We start from the raw sequence: 23,494 nt of genomic DNA on the forward strand, positions 1-23,494 counted from the left end.
GTACAACATGGGCAAATGGGAGTGGAGAGCCAAGGAGCAGAGCGGGGGCCAGTGGACGGAAAGTTATTAAGAGGAGGCATCAGTGAAAGGGGGGATCTGGGCAAAAAGACTTAACAGGATTCTTGCTGAAGACAGGCCAGGGTAGTCAAAGGGCCTTGGGTGGCGGGGGGTGGGGGCAGGTGACAAACTTGATCATGTGATGCGGGTTAAGCAGGTATCAAGGGTGGGATGCAGGTGGAACTGACTTAGCAGGGTTCTTGCTGAAAGTGGATTTTACAAGGAAGTGCACAGATGGCCCTGGGAGAAGCGCAGGAGTCTGACTAAAGTTGGGTCAACCAAGAATCTTTATTCGTGGGGACAGAGGGGCAGCTCTGGTCCCTCACCACGTGCGAACACCCAGTCCTGCTAGAATGACCCTGCACGCCCCACACCCCTCCCCACATCAGGCTGCCAGGTCCATCGCTTGCATCTGTCTCTGGGCCCAGCCCCCTGGTCATCAGAGGGGCTCCCAGCTAAGCCACAGAGGGCTTCCTCCCTTCTCAGCCTCCTGAGCTAAGTAAGGACATTTGCAGTCAGGGTGAGGACAGGACAGGCTGTCTGAGGGCCCCTCTGCGTGCTGTTTCCCTCCCCCACAGTTCTGAGACCACGGGAGCCCGGACAGTAGCATCTCTTCTGGGCAAGCCAGGGTCCCGCCTTGGAACACTGGAGCCTCCACGCTCCACGTCTCCTTCCCAAAAGTCGTTCCTCCAGGCACTCATGGCCTGTTCCCCACCGCCTCCCCACGCCAATGGGCAGCCCTCCGCCTCGGCCTGGTCTCCCCCCTCCCACTGTCACACTCCCAGAGCGTTCCCTCTGGTCCCCGAGAGTGGGGTCTCTCCACACCGCGTCCCTTGTGGACACCTGCCAACCAGTCATATCCCACTCCGTTCTTGTGGCGGAATTTAATTTTGAGATCCTAATAGCTTTGAGAGCTTACTCTATCAGGCACTCTTTTTTAAAATAATTAATTGATCGATTGATTTAATCTTTTAAAAATTGAAGTATAGTTGATTTACAATGTCGTGTCAGTTTCAGGTGTACAACATAGTGACCCAGTTATACATACATATATATATATATTTATATACACATATTTTTTTTCAGATTCTTTTCCATTATAACCACACTGTTTTCTAAATGTCCGTTTAGAAGCCTCAGTTCTGGGACACGGCTGAGCAGCAAACTGATTCTGGCCTGTGCGGGGCTCTCTTTAACATACTTCACATACACAGGGATTTGTCCTCATCATGTCGCGTGAACAGCGGTGCCAGGACCGGGCTGCGGGCAGCCCGGCTCCAGCGCCCACACCCTGCCTCCGTGAAGACACACGGTCCCTTCCCAGCCTGTGACCTCCTCCACCAGGGGGCCCGCAGGGAACGCCGGAGGGCCTGCTGGTGCTTCATAACCCTGCTAAGCTGGCTTATTCTTTGGAGCGAAGGTTTGGTCCTGCAGTCCTCCGAGGCCGTCAAGTCTGTCTTGATGTCCCCATCACCATTCCCCGCCCTCGGCTGTGCCACCCGCCGGCCGCCTCTCTTGCATGAATGGGCAAGGAGAGACTCCAGAGGCATCCAGCAGAACCCTCGAGAAAAAGCGGACGCCCTCGCCCAGACCCGGGCCTGGGCTGCCTGTGGGGCGGGCCCTGCAAGGGAGGGGGCGCTGGGTGCAGGGTGAACGGGAGGGCGTCGGGGGAAACGGCAGCGGGTTCAGACCCCTGCTCTGCACCCACCAGTGGGGACACTTTGGGCTTCCCTGTCCTTGACAGGGTGCTGTGAGCAGGACTCCCAGGCACGGAGAGGACTCAGCCAACCCTGTGGTCCCTCTTGGTTACCTTGTGGGCTGGCTGTCATCCTCCGCCTCGCCCGTTAGATGACAAGCTGGTTGAGGGCAGGTTCTTACTCATCGCTGCTTCCCGGGGACTAGCACCAAGGCTGGCACATGCTGGATGACGGATGAATGCGCATCTCTCCCACCAGTGTGAGACCCCATCTCTGACGCCATGTTCCCTGAGCTTGGGCAGATCACTTCCCTCTGAAGACACTAGTTTCCCCAACCGCCAGCTGAAGGAAATGTACTTTCCCTCTTCAAACATTTTTATTACAATATTTTAAATTAACGTATAATTGACCTATTAGTTCCAGGTGTGCAATGTAATGACTGATGCTCTGTAAACATTGCAAAATGATCATCACAATTAGTCTAGTTCCATCTGCCATCATTTAGAGCCACAAAAACTTTTCTCTTTTTTTGCTTGTGATGAGGACCTTTAAGCATTTTCAGATATTCAGTACAATATTTTAAAAGTTTTTTTAAATTGAAGTATAATCAGTTTATAATGTTGTGTCCGTTTCTTGTGAACAGCATAATGTTTCAGCCAAACATATACATACATACATTCCTTTTCATATTCTTTTTCATTATAAGTTACTACAAGATATTGAATATAGTTCCCTGAGCTATACAGTAGGACCTTGTTGTTTATCTATTTTATACATAGTAATGTGTACCTATTAATCCCAAACTCCTAATTTATCCCTCCCCTACCCCCTTACCCGGTGGTAACCATAAGTTTGTTTTCCATTTTGTAAACAAGTTCATTTGTATCTTTTCTTAAAGATTCCAGATATAAATGGTATCTTACGGTATTTTTCTTTCTCTTTCTGGCTTACTTCACTTGGAATGACATTCTCCAGGGACATCCATGTTGCTGCAAGTGGCATTAGTTCATTCTTTTTTATGGCTGAATAGTATTCCATTGTATAAATATACCACAGTGTCTTTATCCAGTCATCTGTCAATGGACATTTAGGTTGCTTCCATGTCTTGGCTATTGTAAATAGTGCTGCTATGAACATTGGGGTGCATGTGTCATTTTGAGTTAGACTTCCCTCTGGATATGTGCCCAGGAGTGGGATTGCTGGATCATATGGTAAGTCTATTTTTAGTGTTTTGAGGAATCTCCACACTGTTCTCCATAATGGCTGCACCAAACTATATTCCCTCCAACAGTGTAGGAGGGTTCCCTTTTCTCCACACCCTCTCCAGCATTTATCGTTTGTAGAATTTTGAATGGTGACCATTCTGACTGGTGTGAGCAGATACCTCCTTGTAGTTTTGATTTGCATTTCTCTCATAATTAGTGGTATTGAGCTTTTTTTTCATGTGCCCGTTGGCCATGTGCAATACAGTATTTTACAGTCACCAGGCTGTACATTACATCCTCAGGACTTCTTTATCTTAAAACTGGACGTTTGTAACTTTTGACCGTCTTTATCCATTTTGTTCACCCCTTACTCCCCTCTCCCATCCCACCTCTAACCACCATCAACCTGTTCTCTACACCTATGAGCTTGATGTGTTTTGTCTGTGTGTTTCTTAGCAGGGGAGCTGTCAGGACCTAGGGGCTAATGTGCCTACAACACCCAGAGCTTCTTAGATGAAAGTTTCTATTAAACAGCTTAGGAAGACTCCTGGACGTTGTCCCCAAAGAGACAATACACGGAAAGCTTGGCTTTTGCGTTTTTGACTCTGGTTTAGAGGACAGGGCAGGGCTTGGGCTGTTGGTTATTGATCATGTAACTGAGCAGGACCTTATGGGGCCTTCCTGGAACAGACCCACCCCACCCCCCAGCCCCCCAGGTCCTCTGCCTGTCTCTTGTCTGTACAAGTACTTTAGCCTCCTAGGCTTCCTCAAGTTCCAAAGAGTACATTTAACCAGAGAAGTAAGAAAATGCAAAAAGAAAGGAAAACAGGCAAGTAAGACAAAATAGTAATAATTTAGCCATTAAACAAAGTCAAGGACATTTGTTCCTCCTCAAGGGCTATAGATAATATTCTGAGTCATGTCCTTTGAGCTGTTTTGCAGACACTGAAACTCCCACCAGGTGGGAGAAGTTAACCGTGTGCTGCCCACAAGCACAGAGACCCCAGACCGGTTGGAACCAGAAGGTTGATGATGTTGACTCTGATGACCTCACCACCAACCAGTCAGAAGAACGTCCCCCAGCTGATCACACATTCTACAACCCCCCTCCCTCACTCTGTCTTTAAAAACCTTTCCCTGAAAGCCTTCAGGGAGTTCATTTCTTTCAAAGCACCAGCTGCCTGGACTCCTTGCTGGGCACCTGCAATAAACGCTGCACTTTCCTTCACCACCACCCGGGGGCAGTAGATTGGCTTTACTGCCCATGGGCAAGTGGAACTAAGTTTGGTTTGGTAAAAATATATGAACATAACTAATATTTCTGAGATGTAGCTTTCTTGACTTCTCTGATCTATGTTTTGTGATGTTTCAAAACAGCTTAATCAGAACTCTGGGGGTTTTAACCCAGTGATCCTTCTAGCGACCATGGGAGTTCACACTGGCTTTGTGGAGGGTAACAGCATGTGAGTGCTGGACCAGCAGGGAGAAGGGACAGGAGGGGAGGCGGGCAGGGAGGCTCCTAGGGGACAGCTTGCCCACAGGTGTAACCACTATGGCCTCCACAGAGTCACTTAGCTGTTGCTGGAGACCCTTGACTATCTCTGGGCCTACCACCTGCTGTCCACTGTGTGGTGGGCGTGGATGCTACAGACACTCCAGTACAGCTAGAGGGGCTGCAGCGAAGGGCAGCAAGATGGCATTTAAATCAAACTTTCGAGAATAGGTAGAATTTGGAAGGGTGGGCATGAGGAAGAAAGGCTTTCTAGCCAAACAGACTGCTGGGCACAGAGCTACAAGTGAGGATGGACCTGGCGGCCCTGGTGATGTGCTGGGAGGGAGGGAGGCCAGGGAAGGCCAGAGAGAGTTTAGGCTTAAGTGGTAACAAAAAGGGAGACATCCAACCAGAGGGTTTGTAAAGGAGGAGGAGGCTGGCAAAATACAAGGCAATTTGAAGGGAGTGGCTTGGAGTTGGGAAGACCAGGCATGCCAGGATGGGTGATGGGACTGGAGTGTGGTGGGGACAGTGGGAAAGAACAAAGAGACATTGCAAAGATCATTAAAAATTCAATACAACTTGTTTCTTGGTTAGACCTTCAGGATGAAGTTGTGAGCTGGACACTACATGATGGAGACCATATTCCTGGTGAGTCTCCCTCTTCCACCTACCTCTCTCATCCATCTGAAAAGCATTTATTAAGGGCTCCCCTTGGGCACCAGCCAGTGGCTCATTTACTCAAGGGCAGGAGACATCAGAAGAGGCGACCTGTCTTGCAGGTTAGACAGGGGTCAGGTTCAGTGACACCGCCACACGTATTTCCTACTTCCAGTGTTCAGCAGCCTCTCCCTCTCTGGAAATGCCAATGACTCACAGTGCTTGACAATTGTAATGTATCTATTACTCAAACACTGTTTTCACAGAGATTAAAAAATAAAATACAATCCCAGGATCTTAACAGACAACTGTTTTCATTTTTCCACATTTGTCACCATTCTTCATAGCATCTTGGTATTTTGATAATATTTCAGGTTAAAAAGATTCAAGGACATAGATCAAATCCAAGCAGGGGCAGTAGAGTGAAATGATCCCTGAAAGTCAGTTTTTTTTTAAATTGCATAAAGTTTTCACCAAGTCCTCGAGCTCTGGCTAATGATGAAAGGGGGAAAGCAACTCGTGTCTGCTGTCAAGAAGAGAGCTCCAGTGGATTCCACTAAACTCCTACAGAGAGCTGGGATGACCAGCTACAGGTCTCAAAGTGGTGACATTTACAAGCCAAGAGCCAAGAGCCAGTAGCCCATTTAACAAATGTCAGGGCAGCATGAAGAGAAGAACAGAAGGAAGAAAAATGCATTCCACATCTGAGAGTGTTTAGAAGTCAAGAACAGATAGTTTAGAAGAGAGAGAAAGAGAGTGGAATTTCCTTTACATCTCAATCAATAAATCATTGCCACATATTTTCTCTTCTCCAACAGCCATATTTTACCTCCCTTGTCCTTTCTCTAGCTATACTTATATACTCTCATTAAATCAAAGATTTTAGATGAATGTGAAGTCACTTCCACATTGTCTTAGTTCAGGCTGCTATCACAACAACACCGTAGACTGGGCAGCCTAGACAACAAACATGTATCTCTGATGTCCTGGGAAGCCCGATTGAGATGCCAGCAGATCCGGTGTCTGCCTCTTTCCTGCTTTGCAGCTGGCCACCTCCTCACGGGAGCAGGGAGAGAGCCAAGCTCTCTTGTAGCTTCTTCTCAGGACCCAGGCAACCCCCAGATATCATTACATTGGGGACGAGAGCTTCACCATGTAAATCTGACACACGATCCACAACACACAGGTATAACGCCAAATATGTCAGCATTGTTCTTCCCAGGATACCAAAATCTATCTGAGGTTAATTACAAAGGAGCAAACTGTCTCTTCCGTGCCTACCTACCTTCTTTTGGGTGTGGGTGATCCTGAGAACTTCACTGGTGCTAGGTCTTAAGGATGGGTTTTCTACATTTGGAGATAGTGAGGTGGGAATTTCAAGGGAAGGGGAAAAAAAGTGAACAATTGCTTCTAGACTTCTTTGTAGTCTTACAGAGGACTAAAAATCTCAGAGGCTTTTCTAAGTGTAAAACTTCAGACAGGTAGATTCTTCTTGCTGTTTTCAAGAAGCCTTTCAGCATTTTTCACAGAGCACTTAAGCTAATTGCCTTTGCTACGCAAAGTCTGACGTTGACAGAGGAAAGGACGCAGTTTTGAGCCTCTCGTGGATCACGTGGGATTTTCCCAGGGAAGACGGTTCTGTCCCTGTGAGCACCAGGAGTGCTTCACACCTGTCTGGACCTGGTGACAGACCATGGTTGTCTCAGTGAAAACTCTCCCTCCAACTGGAAAAATGACCCAACTCCTCAAAACATTCTCAGCACATTTCCTGCCAACAGTAGGTTCGTAAAACACCTCCTGGTCTCTTCCTTCTTGCCTCCTCCCTTTTTGTCTTGGTCATGGACAGTGCCCTCCAATGAAGCAGGGAGCCGCTCTCCTAAAATCACCAGGCGGGCTCTCTTCCACGCCTGTTTTTTCTGGGTGTGGGAGGAAAGCAGAGAACAGTCCTCTCTCAGGGCAGCATCTGGAATAACCAGTAACAGATGCAGGAATGAATCATCGTCCTCAGGGAGGCTGCCTGCATCCACGCCGAAAGCATCTGTAAGGACGGCCGGCTTCATCTACCAGACAACTGCCTGCCATGTCACCCGAAAGACTCCCCTTCTCCAAACTGTCACGTTTGCCACCGTGCCTGGAATTTCACCGCCACCGTCAATAACCAGCTCGCAAAATGTTAGACTTGGCTCTTAGGAGCAGGACTAGAATGCTTGCCCTGTGGTTTCTCATGACCTGGCGGGGTCGTCCTGGGGAGGGTGGGCTCAAAAATGATTCATTTGGGACAATGAACTCATTCACTGGACCTTTGTACTAAGAGCCTACTTGACAGTCCGCTGTGATGTAGGCACTGGAGGGGGAGCCCTGACAGGAAGAGGAGGGAGCATGCCCTTGTCTTCAACTAAGACCCAAGTCCTGAAATACCACACATGACCACCAGGGGGACCTACCTCCCGGGGACCATGACAGGTACAGCACACGCCAGCCAGGTGGACTCCAGGTCAGAGGGCTGGCTTCACTAGCATGGGGGACAAAGGACCTTTCACGTGTCATCCTCTCTTTTTGACATGCTACCCAAGAAGGTTGGTACAGTTGTCCCCAGCTCAAAAATGAAGAGGCTTCGCCAGCTTGTTAGCACCTCTGTGGTGGCCAGGGGCTCCCTACTTCATTGCTGCTCGGCTTTTCCCCAAAGCCGTTAAATCTTGTCAGCCCCCGGTCTCCCAGAGTTGCCCCAGGGCGACCTTCAGCCCTAGGGGATGGCCTTGCTCTTTGTGTGTCTGTCAATAGGTTTTTAAAAAGAGGGGCTGACCTAGGAAGATGAGTTTCAGGGCTGCAACTGTTAGCCAAGATGTCAGATGTGTAATGGAAACACTGGTCATCATCTTGGCTATTCAGTTATTATGCTGAAAAAATTAGTGCTGTTTCACTAATGAGTAATTTAGAAGCTTTAATAAACTGCAGCCATAAACCCAGTTTATTATTAACAATCCAGTAATTAACCATAGACACATTTATCTAAGGTTAGAGATTTAACAAAGAGCAAAGGAACCCCTGTGAATCTCAGCTCCATCCCCAACTATGAGGGGTGATGAGTTTTTTCCTTATGACTCAGTATTCTCACCTGTGAAAAGGGGATAATAATGCGAACTCTGTAATAATGTTCATTCGTTCTTCATTTATTCATTCATAATTCGTTTGACAAATAGTCATTGTGCCCTGACTTTGAATCAGGCACTGTTGTTCCCTAGAGTAAACAAGACAGACAAGTTTCCCCCTGCTGTGGTGTTTACATGCTGGTGGGGACTACAGAACTTGTCTGAGAAAAATAGCTGAAAACGGTCCTTGCCGAGGAAGAACCCCACAGTCAAGACAGTAAGTTTAATCCTTAGTTAAAGCACTTGTTCGGTGTCTCCATAATTTCTAAGAAAGGCACTCCAGGAACAAACAGTACCTTAAGGTCCTGAAGAGCTGACCTTGCTTGGAATACTGATCGCCCATCGCCCACAGATCTAGTAAAAATAACTGTATTCTCTCCGTGTTCACACCCTTCCTACCTCTCCCCTTGGTACTTAGCGGGAAGTGCAAATGCCTCAATGAGACGTTGATTATTAAAGGACTGCTCTTTGGACCACTGCAAGATTTTAAGGCATTTCAGAGAGTTAGGGACCATTTGCTCGGCTCTACATTTTGTGAAGAGTCCACTGAGTAAACCAGATCCACAAAGGACGAGGCCTCCACCCCAATTCTTGCAGAGAAGCTGCTCAACACTGGAAGCATCCCACTGTTTACCTTAGTACATACTTGGAATTTGGTTATCTTTATTTCTTCTCTGGACTGAATTTATATCTGTCTATCCATCTATCTACCTATGTCCAAATTTCAGCGAAGTCACTTGTTAGAGTCTTTTAATTCCCCTCAATTTCCTCTTAAAATCTGGAAGAAATTTTCTTTCTTTTCACCCGGATCATGTCCCTGATTTATCTCATATTATATTTATATTATGACTTCTTGGGCAATAAATTATATTTGATCTGAAACACTTAATCGGGTTGTGATTTTTTTTGCAAGCAATGTTTATTTTGCTGTGAAAACCACATGGGACCAAGTTTCTAACAGCACAGAAGGCTTCCTAGGTGAATTTCATAGCAACCTCAGAGATGCTAATTAAATTTCAAAAATACAACTTTAAACATCATCCACTTTATTAAACAAGGGTTAGAGGGGAGAAAGTGCAATTCAAGGTAGCCTGTATAGCATCAACTTAGAGACAGGATAGTACCAAAACCCTCAACCTCCTGGCTTCACAAATGATCCTTCACATACTGTGTGATCCAGGACACCTTACTTGAGGGGGAGGGTATAGCTCAGTGGTAGAGTGTATACCTAGCATTTACAAGTTTCTGGGTTCAATCCCCAGCACATCCAAGAAAAAAAATAGATAACTAAACCTAATTACCTCCCCCCCCAAAAAAACCCCCACAGGCTACATTATTTGGTGGCTTTTCAATATATTATGCTGATAACATTGTTGATAGCACTATCTTTTATTGCAAAGCTTGTTGCATTCATGACATTCTAAAAATATTTTCTTAGGAATTCTGGGCCAGAAGATAAGACCATCTCACATTTAAAACAGAATGTTGCAAGCTATTTCTATGACTGCGTTCAGAATTATCCAAGTGTTTTATTATTTTTGTGTATGTGGGAACATTGATTTATAACAGTATACAAGTTTCGGAATGATCCAAGTGTTGCTTCAGGGGCAAAGACCCTAAGTCACAGCCGATGAGCAGTTTTTTGTTTTAAACGTGGACATTTAATTCTCATCTGAGACCTGTTACAGTCTTGCTCAAATCAGTCAGAGACTAGAGCAGATGAGGGCTCTGTATAATTTTAGTCGCTGCGCTCTGGACACACTTCAAAACGGCAAACCTGGCCCCCACTGTTGAGATGCCTCCTCTGCCCGGCTATGAAAACTTTCTGCCGCTCTTGAGTTTTTTTTTTTTTTTTTCCCCAAACATCGAGTTGCCGAGAGTTCTTGTGATTTCTGAGATTCCAAGAGAAATCTAGGAGAAAGCGAAGGCCACGCGGCAGGGCTTGGGGAAAACCTCTTCACTTGCGAAAGCAAAACCAAGTATAGGTGCGCCGGCCCGCCGGCTGTCCTGCAGTTCCAAACTCCCTTATTTAGGGAAAGTCATGATGAGCTACCTGGCCCTTCGTTTTACTCCTCGGTCTCTTTAGGAGGCGCGGCAACTGGTTTTTTTTCAACACTCCCGACACTGGTCCAGTCTTCCCAGCTCATCCCTTCGGCGCCCGCGCTGCCCGGAGCCCACCCTGCTGTCAGCTCGGGGCGCCAGGACCTTGGCGCAGGCCTTGGGACGGCGCAAAGAAAGCGAAGGCGACGGCTCATCGGGGAAAGGGACAGAGTAGGAACAGGGCGGCCGGTGGCTCGGTCCAGAATTGCCGGGCTTTCTTAGGCACATCAGAGCGAGAAAAAAGTTTCCTTTGTCAAACAAGTGACCACGTGGCGCTATGGCGGTCACCACCAGCAATCGTGTCAGACCGCCAGGCGCGGACTTGGGGACCCGCCAGCCACCTCCTGAGCTGGCCAAGGGGAGCCGCGAAAAGTGGGGGTACCATGGGGACCCAGCAGAGAGCAGATCCGCAGGACCAGGGAGCCGCGAGGGGGTCGCAAGGGGGGACGTGCGGAGGGCGGGGCTCCCGAGGTGGGCGGACACGGGAGGCGGGGTTCCCGAGAGTAGGGGGGTCGCGGAGGGCGGGGTTCCCGGAAGCGGTGGGGCGCAGAGGGCGGGGCCCCCGGAGTGGGGCGGGCGCGCGGGGGGCGGGACTGCAGGGATTGGGCGGGCTCGGGAGGCCGGGCGCCCGGGCGCAGCGGGGCGCCGGGGTCCCGGGGGCGAAGGGCGCCGTGCGGGGGCGGGGCGCGGGCGGGGCGCGGGCGGGGGCGGTGCTCCGGCCGAGGGGCGGGGGCCGGGGCGGGCGCGGCGCGGGCGGGGAGCGGCCGGCAGGCCGGGCATGGCGTCCATGGCGGCGGCGATCGCGGCCTCGCGCTCGGCCGTCATGAGCGGGAACCGGCCTCTGGATGACAGGGAGCGGAAGCGCTTCACCTACTTCTCGTCGCTGAGCCCCATGGCCAGGAAGATCATGCAGGACAAGGAGAGGATCCGGGAGAAGTACGGGCCCGAGTGGGCGCGGCTGCCGCCCGCGCAGCAGGACGAGATCATCGACCGGTGCCTGGTGGGGCCGAGCGTCCCGGCGCCCCGCGACCCCGGGGACCCCGAGGAGCTCGCGCGCTTCCCCGGCCTGCGCGGGCCCACCGGCCAGAAGGTGGTGCGCTTCGGGGACGAGGTAGGTGCTCGCCGGGCGAGTTCCCCCCTTCCACGGCCCTAGGCGCCCCCGGCCCGGCGGACACCTGCCCCGAGGAGCCGCCCCTGCCGGGCGCGCGGGCAGGGGCTGGAGCGAAGCCGAAGGAACGCGGTGGGTTGGGGGGGCCGGAGCCGGAGGTCTGTGGGGTGGGGGATCCCTGGGGGAGTTTGTGGAGAATCGTCGAGAGGAGGAGGTCATTCAAGACCTGCCCCGCCGGGCAGCATGGGTCCCGAGAATTCTCCCGGAGCTGCAGACCAAAGTGGAAACAGCAAGGGATTGTAAGCCAGAAAAGTCTGGGTTCCAATCCGCTCTGCCACTGAGCTGCCTGGCTGCGAGTGACCTAACCTCTTAGAGCCTCAGTTCCCCCCTCCCTACCCCAACTCCCACCCCCTGAACTGGGAGTAATAGTACCCACCCCAGGCCTGCCAGGGGATGCAGTCAGCAAATGATAATATATATTAATATTAATATATGTGATGAGCTGTGTGAGGAGAGTGAAATTGTCAAGCAAGATGACAAGAGGGAAGAGGTGCCTTCCAAGATCAGGAGGTGAAACCCAAGATGTTTTCTGGGATGTTTCCGAGTGAGCCTGACGTCCAGCTTTGTTTTAGGGGTGGGCATGGCGGCCCCCTTTTTCTAACCCAAATCTAAGGGATGCATTGAAATGAGCTCTCTTGAGCCTTTGGTACATATAAGGGCATGCCTGGATCTCTGACCCACATGCTGTGCTGGGACTTCTAGAGGGTCATGGTGAAGGAAAAACACTGAAACGACACAAGAAAAAACTCAAGGGTGACCATACTAAGTCACAAACTTGGGAGACTCAGGCCTTCTGTGCTGCTCAGAAAGTTGGTCTTTTTCTTGGAAATGTGTTTAACTAAAACCTGTTCGCTGCCATTAGAATCTGCGGCTCTTTGGTCTTTCAAACTCAGCTTTTTCCAGGAGGGTCAAAGGCAAAGGGAGGGAGATGTATACAATGAGACATACAGCGAAAGCCACATCCTGTAGGGGCCGCGAGGCTGCGGGGGGAGGGGCTGGGCTTGCAGAGGTTTTCTGAGGAAGTTGTGGACTGTGGAAAGAATTCTAGTTAGGAATGAGGTTTAAATCTGATTTTCAAGCGTGGGTGTGCTGAGACATTTATTAATACAAAATGTTTGTGGTCATAAACCCACTTTACTGCGAGGGAAGTGTGAGAGGACAGAAATATGCTGGCGACATTGCCTTATTCCGAATTAAAAGTCTTCCTTAGATTTTAAACTCTGAAGGCTTTGCCAGGAAAAACCAGGGTGTGGTGAACGGAAGGGATGAGAATATAGGTTTAAAATGTATTCCTAGAGCTGAAACATTTTTAGTGTGAAAATCTGCATCTCTTCAAAGACGTCTGCAGTGTCGGTGCTGAGCCTTGGGTGATGGAAAAGCAGGCAGCCCCTCTTTGGAAAAGTCATGAATAAATAACTGAGAGGAAACAAACCTGCAAGTACTTACAGATGTTGGAGAGTGACTGTCCTTTTCCCTTAGCTTGCTGTCCGGCTAAGAATATCCGCCTGCCCGCCCATCACCAAAACCCCCACGCCATGTAAGTGTCCAGGATTGCTAATAAGGGGAGATGTTTTGTGCCCTGATTCCTTGACTGGGCGCCAGACCGAGCTCCTTGTGAATTTGTCAACCCAACGCGATTTAACAGCCAGCAGAACGTTTTGCTCTGACACCAGCATGTCCTTCCAGGAGCAGATCAGCCCTGTTCTTCAGAACTGACCTCAGCTCTGCAAAAAGGGCTGTGAGCATGTCCCAGAATGCCTCTGACTGACCTCGCAGCACAGGTGGCAGAGAGACAGAGACACACTGAGTTTGAGGAGAGGTACGGAGGGACGTTGCCCAGGGTGTATTTTTGCCTGCAGTGGCTCTGGGGTTTAACTGCACTAGAGAGTTTAAGGTGTGTTCTTGGGACTTGGCAGGAAGTTGGCACCAAAATGGAGCCGGTGGTCTCATGCCTAGGAGGAGGGCCACGCATGGAGGAGGGCTGGCTCCTGGGCATAAGAGGTGGTGGATAAGGACACAGTAGGGGGCGACCCCTGGGGAAGCTGCTGGACAGAGTGGCCTAGTGGCCACTTCCTGTTTGTTCTGTCTTGGGAAGTGGTCCCAGAGGCCTCCACAGCCAATCACGGAGCAGAGAGTGCTCCCCAGTGCCCTCTAGTGCCCAGCCAGCTGCACCACCCCCAGCATCCACAGGCCACCAGCTGATGGATGGCTGAGTGCTCAGGTGAACCACAGCTCTTGCTTGAGCCAATGGCTGACCTTGGCTAACAAGCAGGGTGGGTCTCTCGTTGATACTTGGGAAAGACCACCAGGGATACCACGTTCCCAGGGCTTTTCCTCAGGCTGCACTCGAAAGCGCCTGGGTGTGGCTGTCAGCCTGCGGTTTGAATTTTGGCTCTCCTTTTGACCACGGTCAGTCCCTAGCGTCTCTGAGCTTCGGTGTTCCCGCCTCTACAATGGGAAGAACATTACCAGGATGGTCATAGAGATGATGGGTGTGAAAGGCCAATGGGACTGAGAGATGGTTGTGATGGTGAGAAGGTTAAGGCTTCAGCCAATCTCTCCACGTCCACTTTGGAAAATCACTGACTCTCATGAAATGAATAAATTGCCCCTGTCGTTGAGCCTGGAGTTCCCTGTGAGAAGGCACTGCTCCCTGGTCAGCTCTGGGGCTGTGCCTCGGGGCACATGTTTGAAAGCTCGGTGGGCTCTGTCTACTGTGTGGACGTGATGCGGTCTGCCTCCTGGTCACCAGCCTCAGACTGTGCCCCCTTTCAGCTACCCTGAAGGCCAAGGACGGTGCCTGTTTCTCTGATTGCCCCCTCCCCCACCCCCACAGCAGCGTATTACATCACGTCATGCAAATGTAGCCTCTGAACATGACCATCATCGAGTCGTGGTTGATTTTGGGGAACAGCAAGTGGAAACTTGCTTGTGTGTTCGTGGTCACGGATCCTGGAGGCTGAGAGCGTGGTCGGAGCTCGGCTCACACGGCCACGTGGCCCACGTGGGGCTGTTCTGCGTATGACAGGTGTGGCAGCGTGTCATCTGTGTGTTTGTTTTGATCCTGGATATCTGCAAAGCAAGAAGACCAGGGTCCAGGCCCAGATTCACCCTTGCTGGGATGACGCACCCGCCGCAGAGACGGAGGCGGGCTGCCTTTGAACTTTGAAGCCGTGAGGGGGTCTTCTCGGTGCTTAGGTTCTTACCACCTTGGCCATCAATCGAGTGACGATTGCTCAAAGCCTGTTGTATTGGAAACGAGAGCCTTTCACGCTCTGGGGGTGCTTAACCTTCTCACAGTCTCACCAACTCCTTTAAAGATTCCCCCACGTGAACACATGATCTCAGTGCAGCTTCAACGCGAGGACACCAGCCCCACCTGCTGCCCTGCCCCCATCAGCTCCCCGAGCCCCTCCTGTGCCCAGAATCTGGAGGTGCTGGCCCCTCAGCAACAAAGGAGGGGCGCTGGGCGTCTGCTCACCCGGCTCTGGTCCCGCCCGCCGCAGCAAGGCTGCCCTCTTCGGGCGGCGAGGTTCTCCCTCCATGAGTGAGGGGCTCACAGGGCTTCCAGCTCACAGGCCTTGCTTGAAACAGACAGAGATGTTGAGGCAGGCCCCTGGGGTCAAGTGTTTGCTCTGACCATCACCCTGAAGGTATGTTTGCAAACTGGTGCTTTTAACCGCCTGACTTTCCCTGCGCCTCTTGATTACTGCGTTCTTCCTCTGGCAGTAAAAGTTTTGGACTGACCCACTGGCGAGATGAAGGGTTTTCATTTCAGAGGGATTTCGCCATCACCCCAGTCTGCTTCTGCTGATCCCTGTCACCAGACAGCAAAACCAAACAAACAAACCAAAAAACCCCTTGAGTTTTTAGAAATGTGTTGCTCTCTGCTCCCTGCCCGGGACTCCCAAACTCTTGCCACCGATCCGGCAGGATGTGGGCGCACTGGTGAGAGTGACCGGGTTCTGAGCTCCATGCTGCATTCTTGGCTCCAAATAGGCCCTAAGCAGGTGACCCCAGAAGTCTGCTTCTTGTGCGCCTGCCCGCCCCTTCACCTCTCTCTCAATAGGTGGGGCCGGGCGGGAAGGGTGTTTGCAGGTGCCAGCCCCAGAGGCCCCGATCTGGATTGTGCGTGCCGGAGAACACGGAGCTTTAAAGCCTTGGAGCCAGACACCCCGAGCCCCTGTTCAGCAGCTTAGTGTGACCAGCTGCTGTCGGGAGGAGGTGTTCCTCTGGCACCATCCCTAACACTCCTGCCACTGGTTCCCGCTGGCTGGCCTGTCTCTTACTCCTCCCGACCTGCATCTCTTTTTCTGGGGCTGAGTCTTGGCTTCCATGACCCCCGGACACCTTCCGCAGGCCTCTGCAGGCCCCGCGGCTTTGCCCAGCCCCACTGCCCACCCAGCTCCTGCTCTCCGCTGGCTGAAGAGGCCCCTTTCTCTGAAGAACTCGGGAGGCCGGGGGCCATTATGGAAAACCCGAGTCCAGCGGACCTCGCTGAGCCCATGCCGTCCAACCCAGGCCCTTGGGGCTGCCTGCGAAGGGCCCCCTCACCCCCACTCCTCAGGCCAGCCTGCATGTTTGTGTTTTAAAATAAACTAATTAAATTGTTACATAGTTTATAAAATAACATACCTGTATGTTACTGTTAAAAGTTTCGAACAGTGCAGACCGAAGCAGCATTGTGAAGCAGTTGGCAGTGTCCTTCCAGAACCTTCCTTAGTTATTAGATCCTTTTTAGATTTGAGTTTGGTTGGAGACGTGGCTTCCTGATGACCTGCGACCCGTCAGGTCCCCTCTTCCCCTTCCACTTCGGCAGCTTGACTTTCTTTTTTCAGCCTTTGGGGAAAAAGCACGAAGTTGGAGAATTGCTTTCTCAGTAATTTGGACTTGTTTTTTTTAAGAAAGGTGGAATGTGTAATTATGATTTCCACCTTCCGTCTGGCAGACGCATGCATTCTTTTAGAAAAGATGACAGAGTGGATGTGGCTTTTTGTGTCCCTGTTCCTGGGGTCTGTGCCCTGGCTCCAGGCAAGACGAAAACGTGGCCATGAGTCCAGTCCATTTCCACGGGCCTCGAGGGGGAGGCTGTGGGGCCTCTTCCACAGGCTTCTTCTTTCAGATGGACGGTCCTCTGCCCAAGGCAGCACCTGGCCTTGTACCCTGCAGAGCTGGGCTCCCTGGGAGGGAGGGCGTGGAACAACAGGTGGCCCTGGGAGCTGAGGCAGGGACACGGTCTCTCCCTGGCTCCTGAGGGCGTGTGGCCCAGAGGCTGCCAGGGAACAGGTTTTGCAAAGAAATTAAATGACAGGTTCATGGTCATGGAGCAGGGGAGGGGGAAGAGCTGGGAAGCACGTTGGTAGGTGTGGCGTCATCTTGTAATTGACAGGAGCCACTAAGCGAGAGAGTCCCTTAGTCCTGGCAAAAAAAAAATAAATACCCACTTCTCAAAAAAAAACACACACACACAAAAAAAACAAGGCCAGACCTGTCTGTTGAAACTTCCTGCTCATCCTCCTGCTCATTTCTTTAGGCATCCCTGCCATGCCATAGCTCCTCCCGTCACCACGTCGGCGCCGAGGTTTTGTTTCTGCTGAGGTCTGTGGAGGCCCAAGTTTCTGAATCTGTGTTCATGGCAGACCCTGCCCAGTCATTAAATCGTAACTGCTTTTCTGTTGTTGGAACTGCAGTTTTGGACTTGCAGCGATGGAAACTGTCTTATCTCAGCAGAGTTAAATATATTACAAGTCAAAGGGGAAAGCCTCTAGTCCATAAATAGATAAACAGTAGCCCCTAAGAATAAGCAGTTGGTTAAAAGAGCATGTTCTTCTTCCTCACTCCTCCCTTTTTTTTTTTTTAGTAGACTTAATTTTTTAGAGCAGGTTTAGGTTCCCAGCAAAATTGAGCAGAACGTGCAAAAGAGTTCCTGTATACCGCTTCCCCGACGGGCACAGCCGCCCCCAGGGTCAGCACCCCCCAGAGTGGCGCAGCGGTTACAGGGGATAAACCTGCTCTGACACATCGGCCTCACCCCCAGTCCGGAGTTTACATCAGGGCTCCCTCCTGGTGCTGTGCATCCTGTGGTTTGGACAAATGTCTGACGGCACAATTCCATCAGGACAGTACTATACAGAGTATTTTTCGCTGCCCTAAAAATCTGTGCTCCTCCGTTCACCCCTCTCTCCCCTCCAGCCCCTGGCACCAGCTGAGGCTTTTACTGTCTCCATGGTTTTGCCTTTTTCCAGAATGTCACATCATACAGTTGGCATCATACAGTAAGTAGCCTTTGCAGATTGGCTTTTTTTCACTTAATCATATGCATTGGAGGTTCCTCCATGTCTTTTCATGACTTGAGAGCTCATCTCTTTCTAGCGCTGAATGATATTCCAGCGTCTGGATGGACCACAGTTTACTTCCCTGTTCACCTACCAAAGGACATCGGGGCTGCTTCCAAGTTTTGGCAGTTATGAATAAAGCCGCTACAAGCAGCCATGTGTAGGTTTTTGGTGGACCCGCGCTTCCAGCTCATTTAGCTAAATGTGAAGGAGCATGATTGCGTCACTCCTGTTTTTAAGGTGCTCCTGCGTCTTTGAGGAACAGACCGACACTGAACAGCTCACCAGGAGGAATGTGCTTTGCGCTGGATGTGCCGGGAGGCCCAGCCTCTGACATCCCTGGGGGATGAGGCAGTTGGTGACGTGGGGGAGTGTCTGTACCACCCCCTTTCTCTATCTTACAGTATTTCACAGTTTAAAGTTCTTACCCTGACACCAAGATGCCCCATCTGTCAACCAGAAACTCCCCTAATTGAGGGACTTCAGGAAGACGGTGACAATGTGTGGTTCCAGCGAGCACCTCGCAGGGTTCCAGGATCCTGACGCGGCCTCTGAGTCACTCGAGATAAAGGAGATGTGTTTCTGGGGAACTTAATGGTTGGGATTCTGACCTTTAGAAACTCAGTTCTCTGGGTGGGGGGAGAAATTTGACCAACGGCGCGCGGAATTCCGACTCTGCTGCGCAGGAACGTTTCCGCTTGCGGTTCCGTGCTTACGGTAGTCACCGCACTTCCCATGCGCTGTGGTGGCAGGAGTTTCATATGACCTTTGAACGCTGGGAAGCATGAAATGAAAGCAGCCTTTTAACCGGACTTGCTGGAGCTTTGCAGCGTAGTAGGAGACCGTCTGTTCGCCTTGGTTGATTATCTCATGCGCAGAGTGTGACTTTGCCTGCTCCAAAGTGAGGCTGGTGAGAGCCGGCCCAGGAAACCCCTCGTGAGAGCAGCCTGAACCCGGGTTGCTTTAGCAGAAGTCCTTACTGTGGGGTGATGAGAGTCACCTCGCAGTATTTATTGAGACCGCCTCTGCCCGGGGGTGGGGTGGCCTGGACAGACAGAGGTGGGCCCCTGAGCCTTGGAGGTCAGCCGATGTGGTCTGCGTGGCCAAGTGTCCCCGACGTGAAGAGAGAGTCGAGGCCCTTTTGGAGGACTGAGCATTGGAATTACCTGGGAAGCTGTTGGTTTTTTAAAACGGAGCCAGGTGGGACCCACAGAGTCTTCGTGTTAAGACAGTGCCCTGGTGACTCTGATTTACAGCCGGACCTGGAACCTCTAGGCTGGGGATGCTCTTCAGACAGTCTCCGTCCCAAGACCAGTAAGGACCAGGAGGAGGCCGTCCCCCCGGCTGCCTGGGACAGGTGTGCCAGGGAGAGGGCATCTGTGGGGAGGTGCTGTTTGTTCAGACTGCGGTTACAGAAAGGCGCCCAGATTGTCCTTCAGAGAGGCCTGGGGTGCAAACGAGACTTCGGAAGCAATTCTCTGAATGTGGCAGGAGAGGTGCCGCTTCCTGTCCGCTGGCTGCCGGTGGCCTGGCTTTGTGCAGGGGAAGCTCAGAGCCGCTTTGAAAAGCCCACGCTCCTGGCCCCACTTCCTCAGGCTGACCCGGGGACACCACTAGGGGACACCGTTGTAGACTGCCATCCGTAGGCACTGTCCACCCCACGTGCTTGAGCCCTGATGAAATTCCCCAGCCCTAAAATGGAAGGAAATTATAAAAGAATAAAGGGCTTATGAGTCCCTGGTCCACTTTATTAAGAGGAGAGGCTAATATTGATAACATTTCACCTTTGAAATGAATTTCAAAAGTCCAGAGGTTTTCATTTTAGAATCATTTTGGAATGCTCATCACTCTGACTGAGAAATCAACCAGTGGTAGAGGATTTAGTTGCTTGTCACCAAATAATTTCAAAAGTAAAATCACTAAAATCCTTTAAAAGTGTAACAGTAAACAATTACACGCAATGCAGAACATGGCGAGTTTCAGCATGGTTGCTGTCGGTTGCAGCCTGCGGGGGGCAGTGCGGGGAGCAGTCCTGATGTGCAGCGCCTGCGGACTGGCGGGGAGGTGTCCCCCAGGGCCTGCTGCAAGCCCCCAGGTGGCTCACTGGGTCAGAGCGGGTCAGGGAGCTGCAGTGACACCACTGGGTGAAGTTACTTACAGGTGTACTTCCCATCCTGCAGATGTCGTGGACGTAAGTAACCTCAAGAGCGTAGGTAACGGCAAAATGGACTAAAGTAATTCAGAGATGATGGTTTCAGTATTTGTTACCTTTGACGGGGGTTTTTGTTTTGTTTTGTTTTTTGATTGGGGGGACACTTTTTTGAAAAATAAATTTTAATTTTGGGAGCCGTTTTAGCTTCCCAGCAAAAACAAATGAAAAGGATGGATTTCTGGCATACGCCCTACTGTCACGCAGGGACATCCTCCCGCACTATCAACACCCCCCCCCGACCAGAGTGGAATGTTTGTTACTATGGATGAACCTACACTGACACATACATCATTATTGCTCGAAGTCCATAGTTTACACTGGGGTTTACTCTTGCTGTTGGATTTTCTCTGAGTTTGGGAGAAAGTGTCCATCCTTGCAGTATTGGTACAGGGTATTTTCACAGCCCTGAAACTGCTCTGTGCTCTGCCCATTTCATTCCTCCTGTTTAACCCTGGCAACCACTGATCTGTTTACTGTCTCTGTGATTTTACCTTCTCCGGAATGCTGTATAGTTGGAATGGTACAATGTACAGCCTTTTCAGATTTTGTTTGTTGTGATAAAATACTGATAACACAAAACTGACCATTTTAAACATTTCTAGGTGTACAGTTAGTACATTCCCAATGTCATGTAGCCATCACCATCGGTCATTTCTCGAACTTCTCCATCACCCCAAAGAGAAGCTCTGTACCTCTTAAAAATTCCTCCCTCTCCTCCCCGCTGGTGAGCTCTGCTTTCTATCTCCGTGAAGTTGCCTAGTCTGGGTACCTCAGATAAGTGGAATCATGCAATATTCGCTCTGCTGTGACTGGCTTATTTCATTCAGCATGATGTCTTCAAGGCTGTGACACATGTCAGAATTTCCTTTCTCCTTCAGGCTGAGTAGTACTCCGTTGATGTATGTACCACATTTTCCTCATCCATCTGTTGATGAATGTTTGTGTTTCCATGTTTTGGCTATTGTGAGTAAAGGCACACGGGTGTCTGTTCAAGTCCCTGCTGTCTGTTCTTTTGGCTCTATACCTGAACATTGAATTGCCGGATCCAGTGTAATTCTGTGTTTAATTTTTCTGAGGAACCACCACGCTGTTCCCATAGTGGCTGCACCATTTTACATTTGAACCAGTGACACGTGAAGGTCCAGCTTCTCCACATCCTCGCAAACACTTGCTATTTTCTGGTGTGTGTGTGTGTGTTTTAAATAATAGCCATCCTTATGGGTATGAAGTATATTACTTTTGTTCTTAACACCATATATTTAACTCTAAGTTTATATAATTTAACTTTTCACAATGACTGTGTTTAACAACAGGTTCAAAATGCCCGCAAATGTCACAGTCAGCTCTCTTGAGTGGGTGCCAGCCTGCCCCGGGTTGCAGCCTCCTAAAGTGAAAATGTCTGGGCCCCACCGAGATCATAAAACACGCCGGCATCCACCCTGCACAGGGTAGCAGAATAGTTAACTGCTGGAGCTTCTCCGTGAGTGTGCATTCTGGCACCACAGGCAGAGAATGATCTTTTTTCAAAAGCACTGTTTCTGTGAGGAGGTAAACATTGTGTTGGATGAACATTTTCTGGATGAGAGCGAGAGCCCAGGCCTCTGGGACTTTGGATGGAGAGAACGGGGTGCGTGTCCATCCTGGAGTCCTTGGAGCTGAGTGGGGACCTGCAGAGGCTCCGTGGTGTTGTGCTGGCCTCTGATACTTGCCAGGCAATCAGGGTGTGTGTTCCGTGGCTCAACTGTGGCTTCCCCTCTGCTTTTCATCCTGTTTCTTTGGGATTTGGTTACCTGATGCTTCTTCCCGTGCCGTACTCCGAAGAAAAATTTCCAGGGAGACTCAGGGTTGTCTCTGGTCTGGATGTCTCTTACGGAGCATTTGTCTCTGAGGATAACTCTCGGCCAAATGAAGCCCACCCAGTGTTGTCCTGTGGTCTAAGCAGACGTGTTTTGGTGCTTCTGTAGTTTCTTTTTTCTTTTCTTTTCTTATTGAAGTACATTCAATTACAATGTGTCCATTTCTGGTGTACAACACAATGTCCCAGTCATGCATATACATGCATATATTGATTTTCATATTTTTTTCATTAAAGGTTCTTACAAGATGTTGAACATAGTTCCCTGTGCTATACAGAAGACACTTTAAAAAAATCTATTTTTATATATAGTGGCTAACATTTGTAAATCTCAAGCTTCTGTAATTTCTGATCCTGGGCGCCAGGGAGGCAGATGGGGGAAGTCTTCTAGGCGGTTCTACAGAAAGCATGTGTGATGGTCCACAGCATGTGCCTGGCCACATTTTGGTTGCCTGCCGATCACCGTGGGCGGAGAAGAAAGATCGCATCGTTTGTGTCCTATGCTCACACGTGCGTGTGTGCGCATGCGTGCACACCTATCGCCACTTTGCAATTCCGATGCTGTTTGCATCTGACTGCTTGGAGAGCCTGTTCTTGCCGCCAACGCTTTTTGTAGCTGGTGTGTGCAGCCAACGCCTGACATCAGAGCCTCAATCACATTTTTGTTTGGCACATTTATTTCTGTTCAGCGCATTATTATTTTTGATGAGCTCAGAACTGCGGAAATCTGAGGAATTTGCCCCTTGATTCGGTTTCCTGCTGGAGCAAACAGAAGATTATTGACTTGACACCAGGCTGGGGGGGACATCACAGGGGGGCCCCCTCTCTGTCTACAGCCCCCTTGGAATTTCAGCCAGTACGGGCTGCAGCCGCGTGAGCCCGCTGGTTCCCCAGGCTCCAGGCTGCATCTTTGTTCCCCTGAGTCTTGCGTTCACCCACCTCCCAAAGCCCCAAACGTTATTATTGCGATCTTTACGGATTTCGAGCTGCATAATTAATATTCAGAGGATAGATCATGGCACATGAGAAGGGATGTCCACTTCCAGTGTGTCCTGCTTTTGGCCAGTGGTCCTGTTCGCTTCCCTACCTCTGCCTGCCCAATAAATCTCCACGCGCTTCCTCTGTCCCCTGAGGTGGCCACTTGGCTGTCCCCCTCGGATAGAAGGAGAACATTTGCCAGTTGATTTTCCTTTGCTTTTTTTCCCAGGTCCACATCTAGAGTAAAAGGGAACTTACTTACCTTCCATTAGCCAGCTTTATTTTTCCCATCTGAAAACAAAGTCCTTCTTGTTTTATTGCTTCTAAGAGGAACTTAAAAGATCATAGAATTTTAAGGACTTTCAGGTCATTGAACTCAACTGCCCTCTCCTCCCCTGCCTTGAACACACACACACACACACACACACACACACACACACACACACACAGGGACCTGGACCCAGGAGGCCCCTGCAGCTAAGGCTTCTTAACTCACACCCCTGCCGTCAGCCCGCTTCCACTTTTGGAGGGACAGAGTTTGTACATTGAAAAGTAACTTGGGCCTCAGTGAAATTCCCAGTTGGGG

General features: G+C 50.3%; 1 protein-coding gene across 1 annotated transcript in view; it reads left to right on the forward strand.

Annotated features, from left to right (window-relative positions):
* Positions 1-11,081: 11,081 nt before the first annotated feature.
* The window catches only part of C11H1orf198 (chromosome 11 C1orf198 homolog), a 31,323-nt gene continuing 18,910 nt past the window's right edge, over positions 11,082-23,494 (forward strand). The window contains exon 1 of the mRNA XM_031681494.2: positions 11,082-11,471. Within this exon, the coding sequence (XP_031537354.2) occupies positions 11,139-11,471 (333 nt within the window). The 5' untranslated portion in view covers positions 11,082-11,138. The remainder of the gene's footprint in view (positions 11,472-23,494) is intronic.

This window comes from Vicugna pacos, chromosome 11, assembly GCF_048564905.1.
Source record: "Vicugna pacos chromosome 11, VicPac4, whole genome shotgun sequence".
Taxonomy (NCBI): Eukaryota; Metazoa; Chordata; class Mammalia; order Artiodactyla; family Camelidae; genus Vicugna; species Vicugna pacos.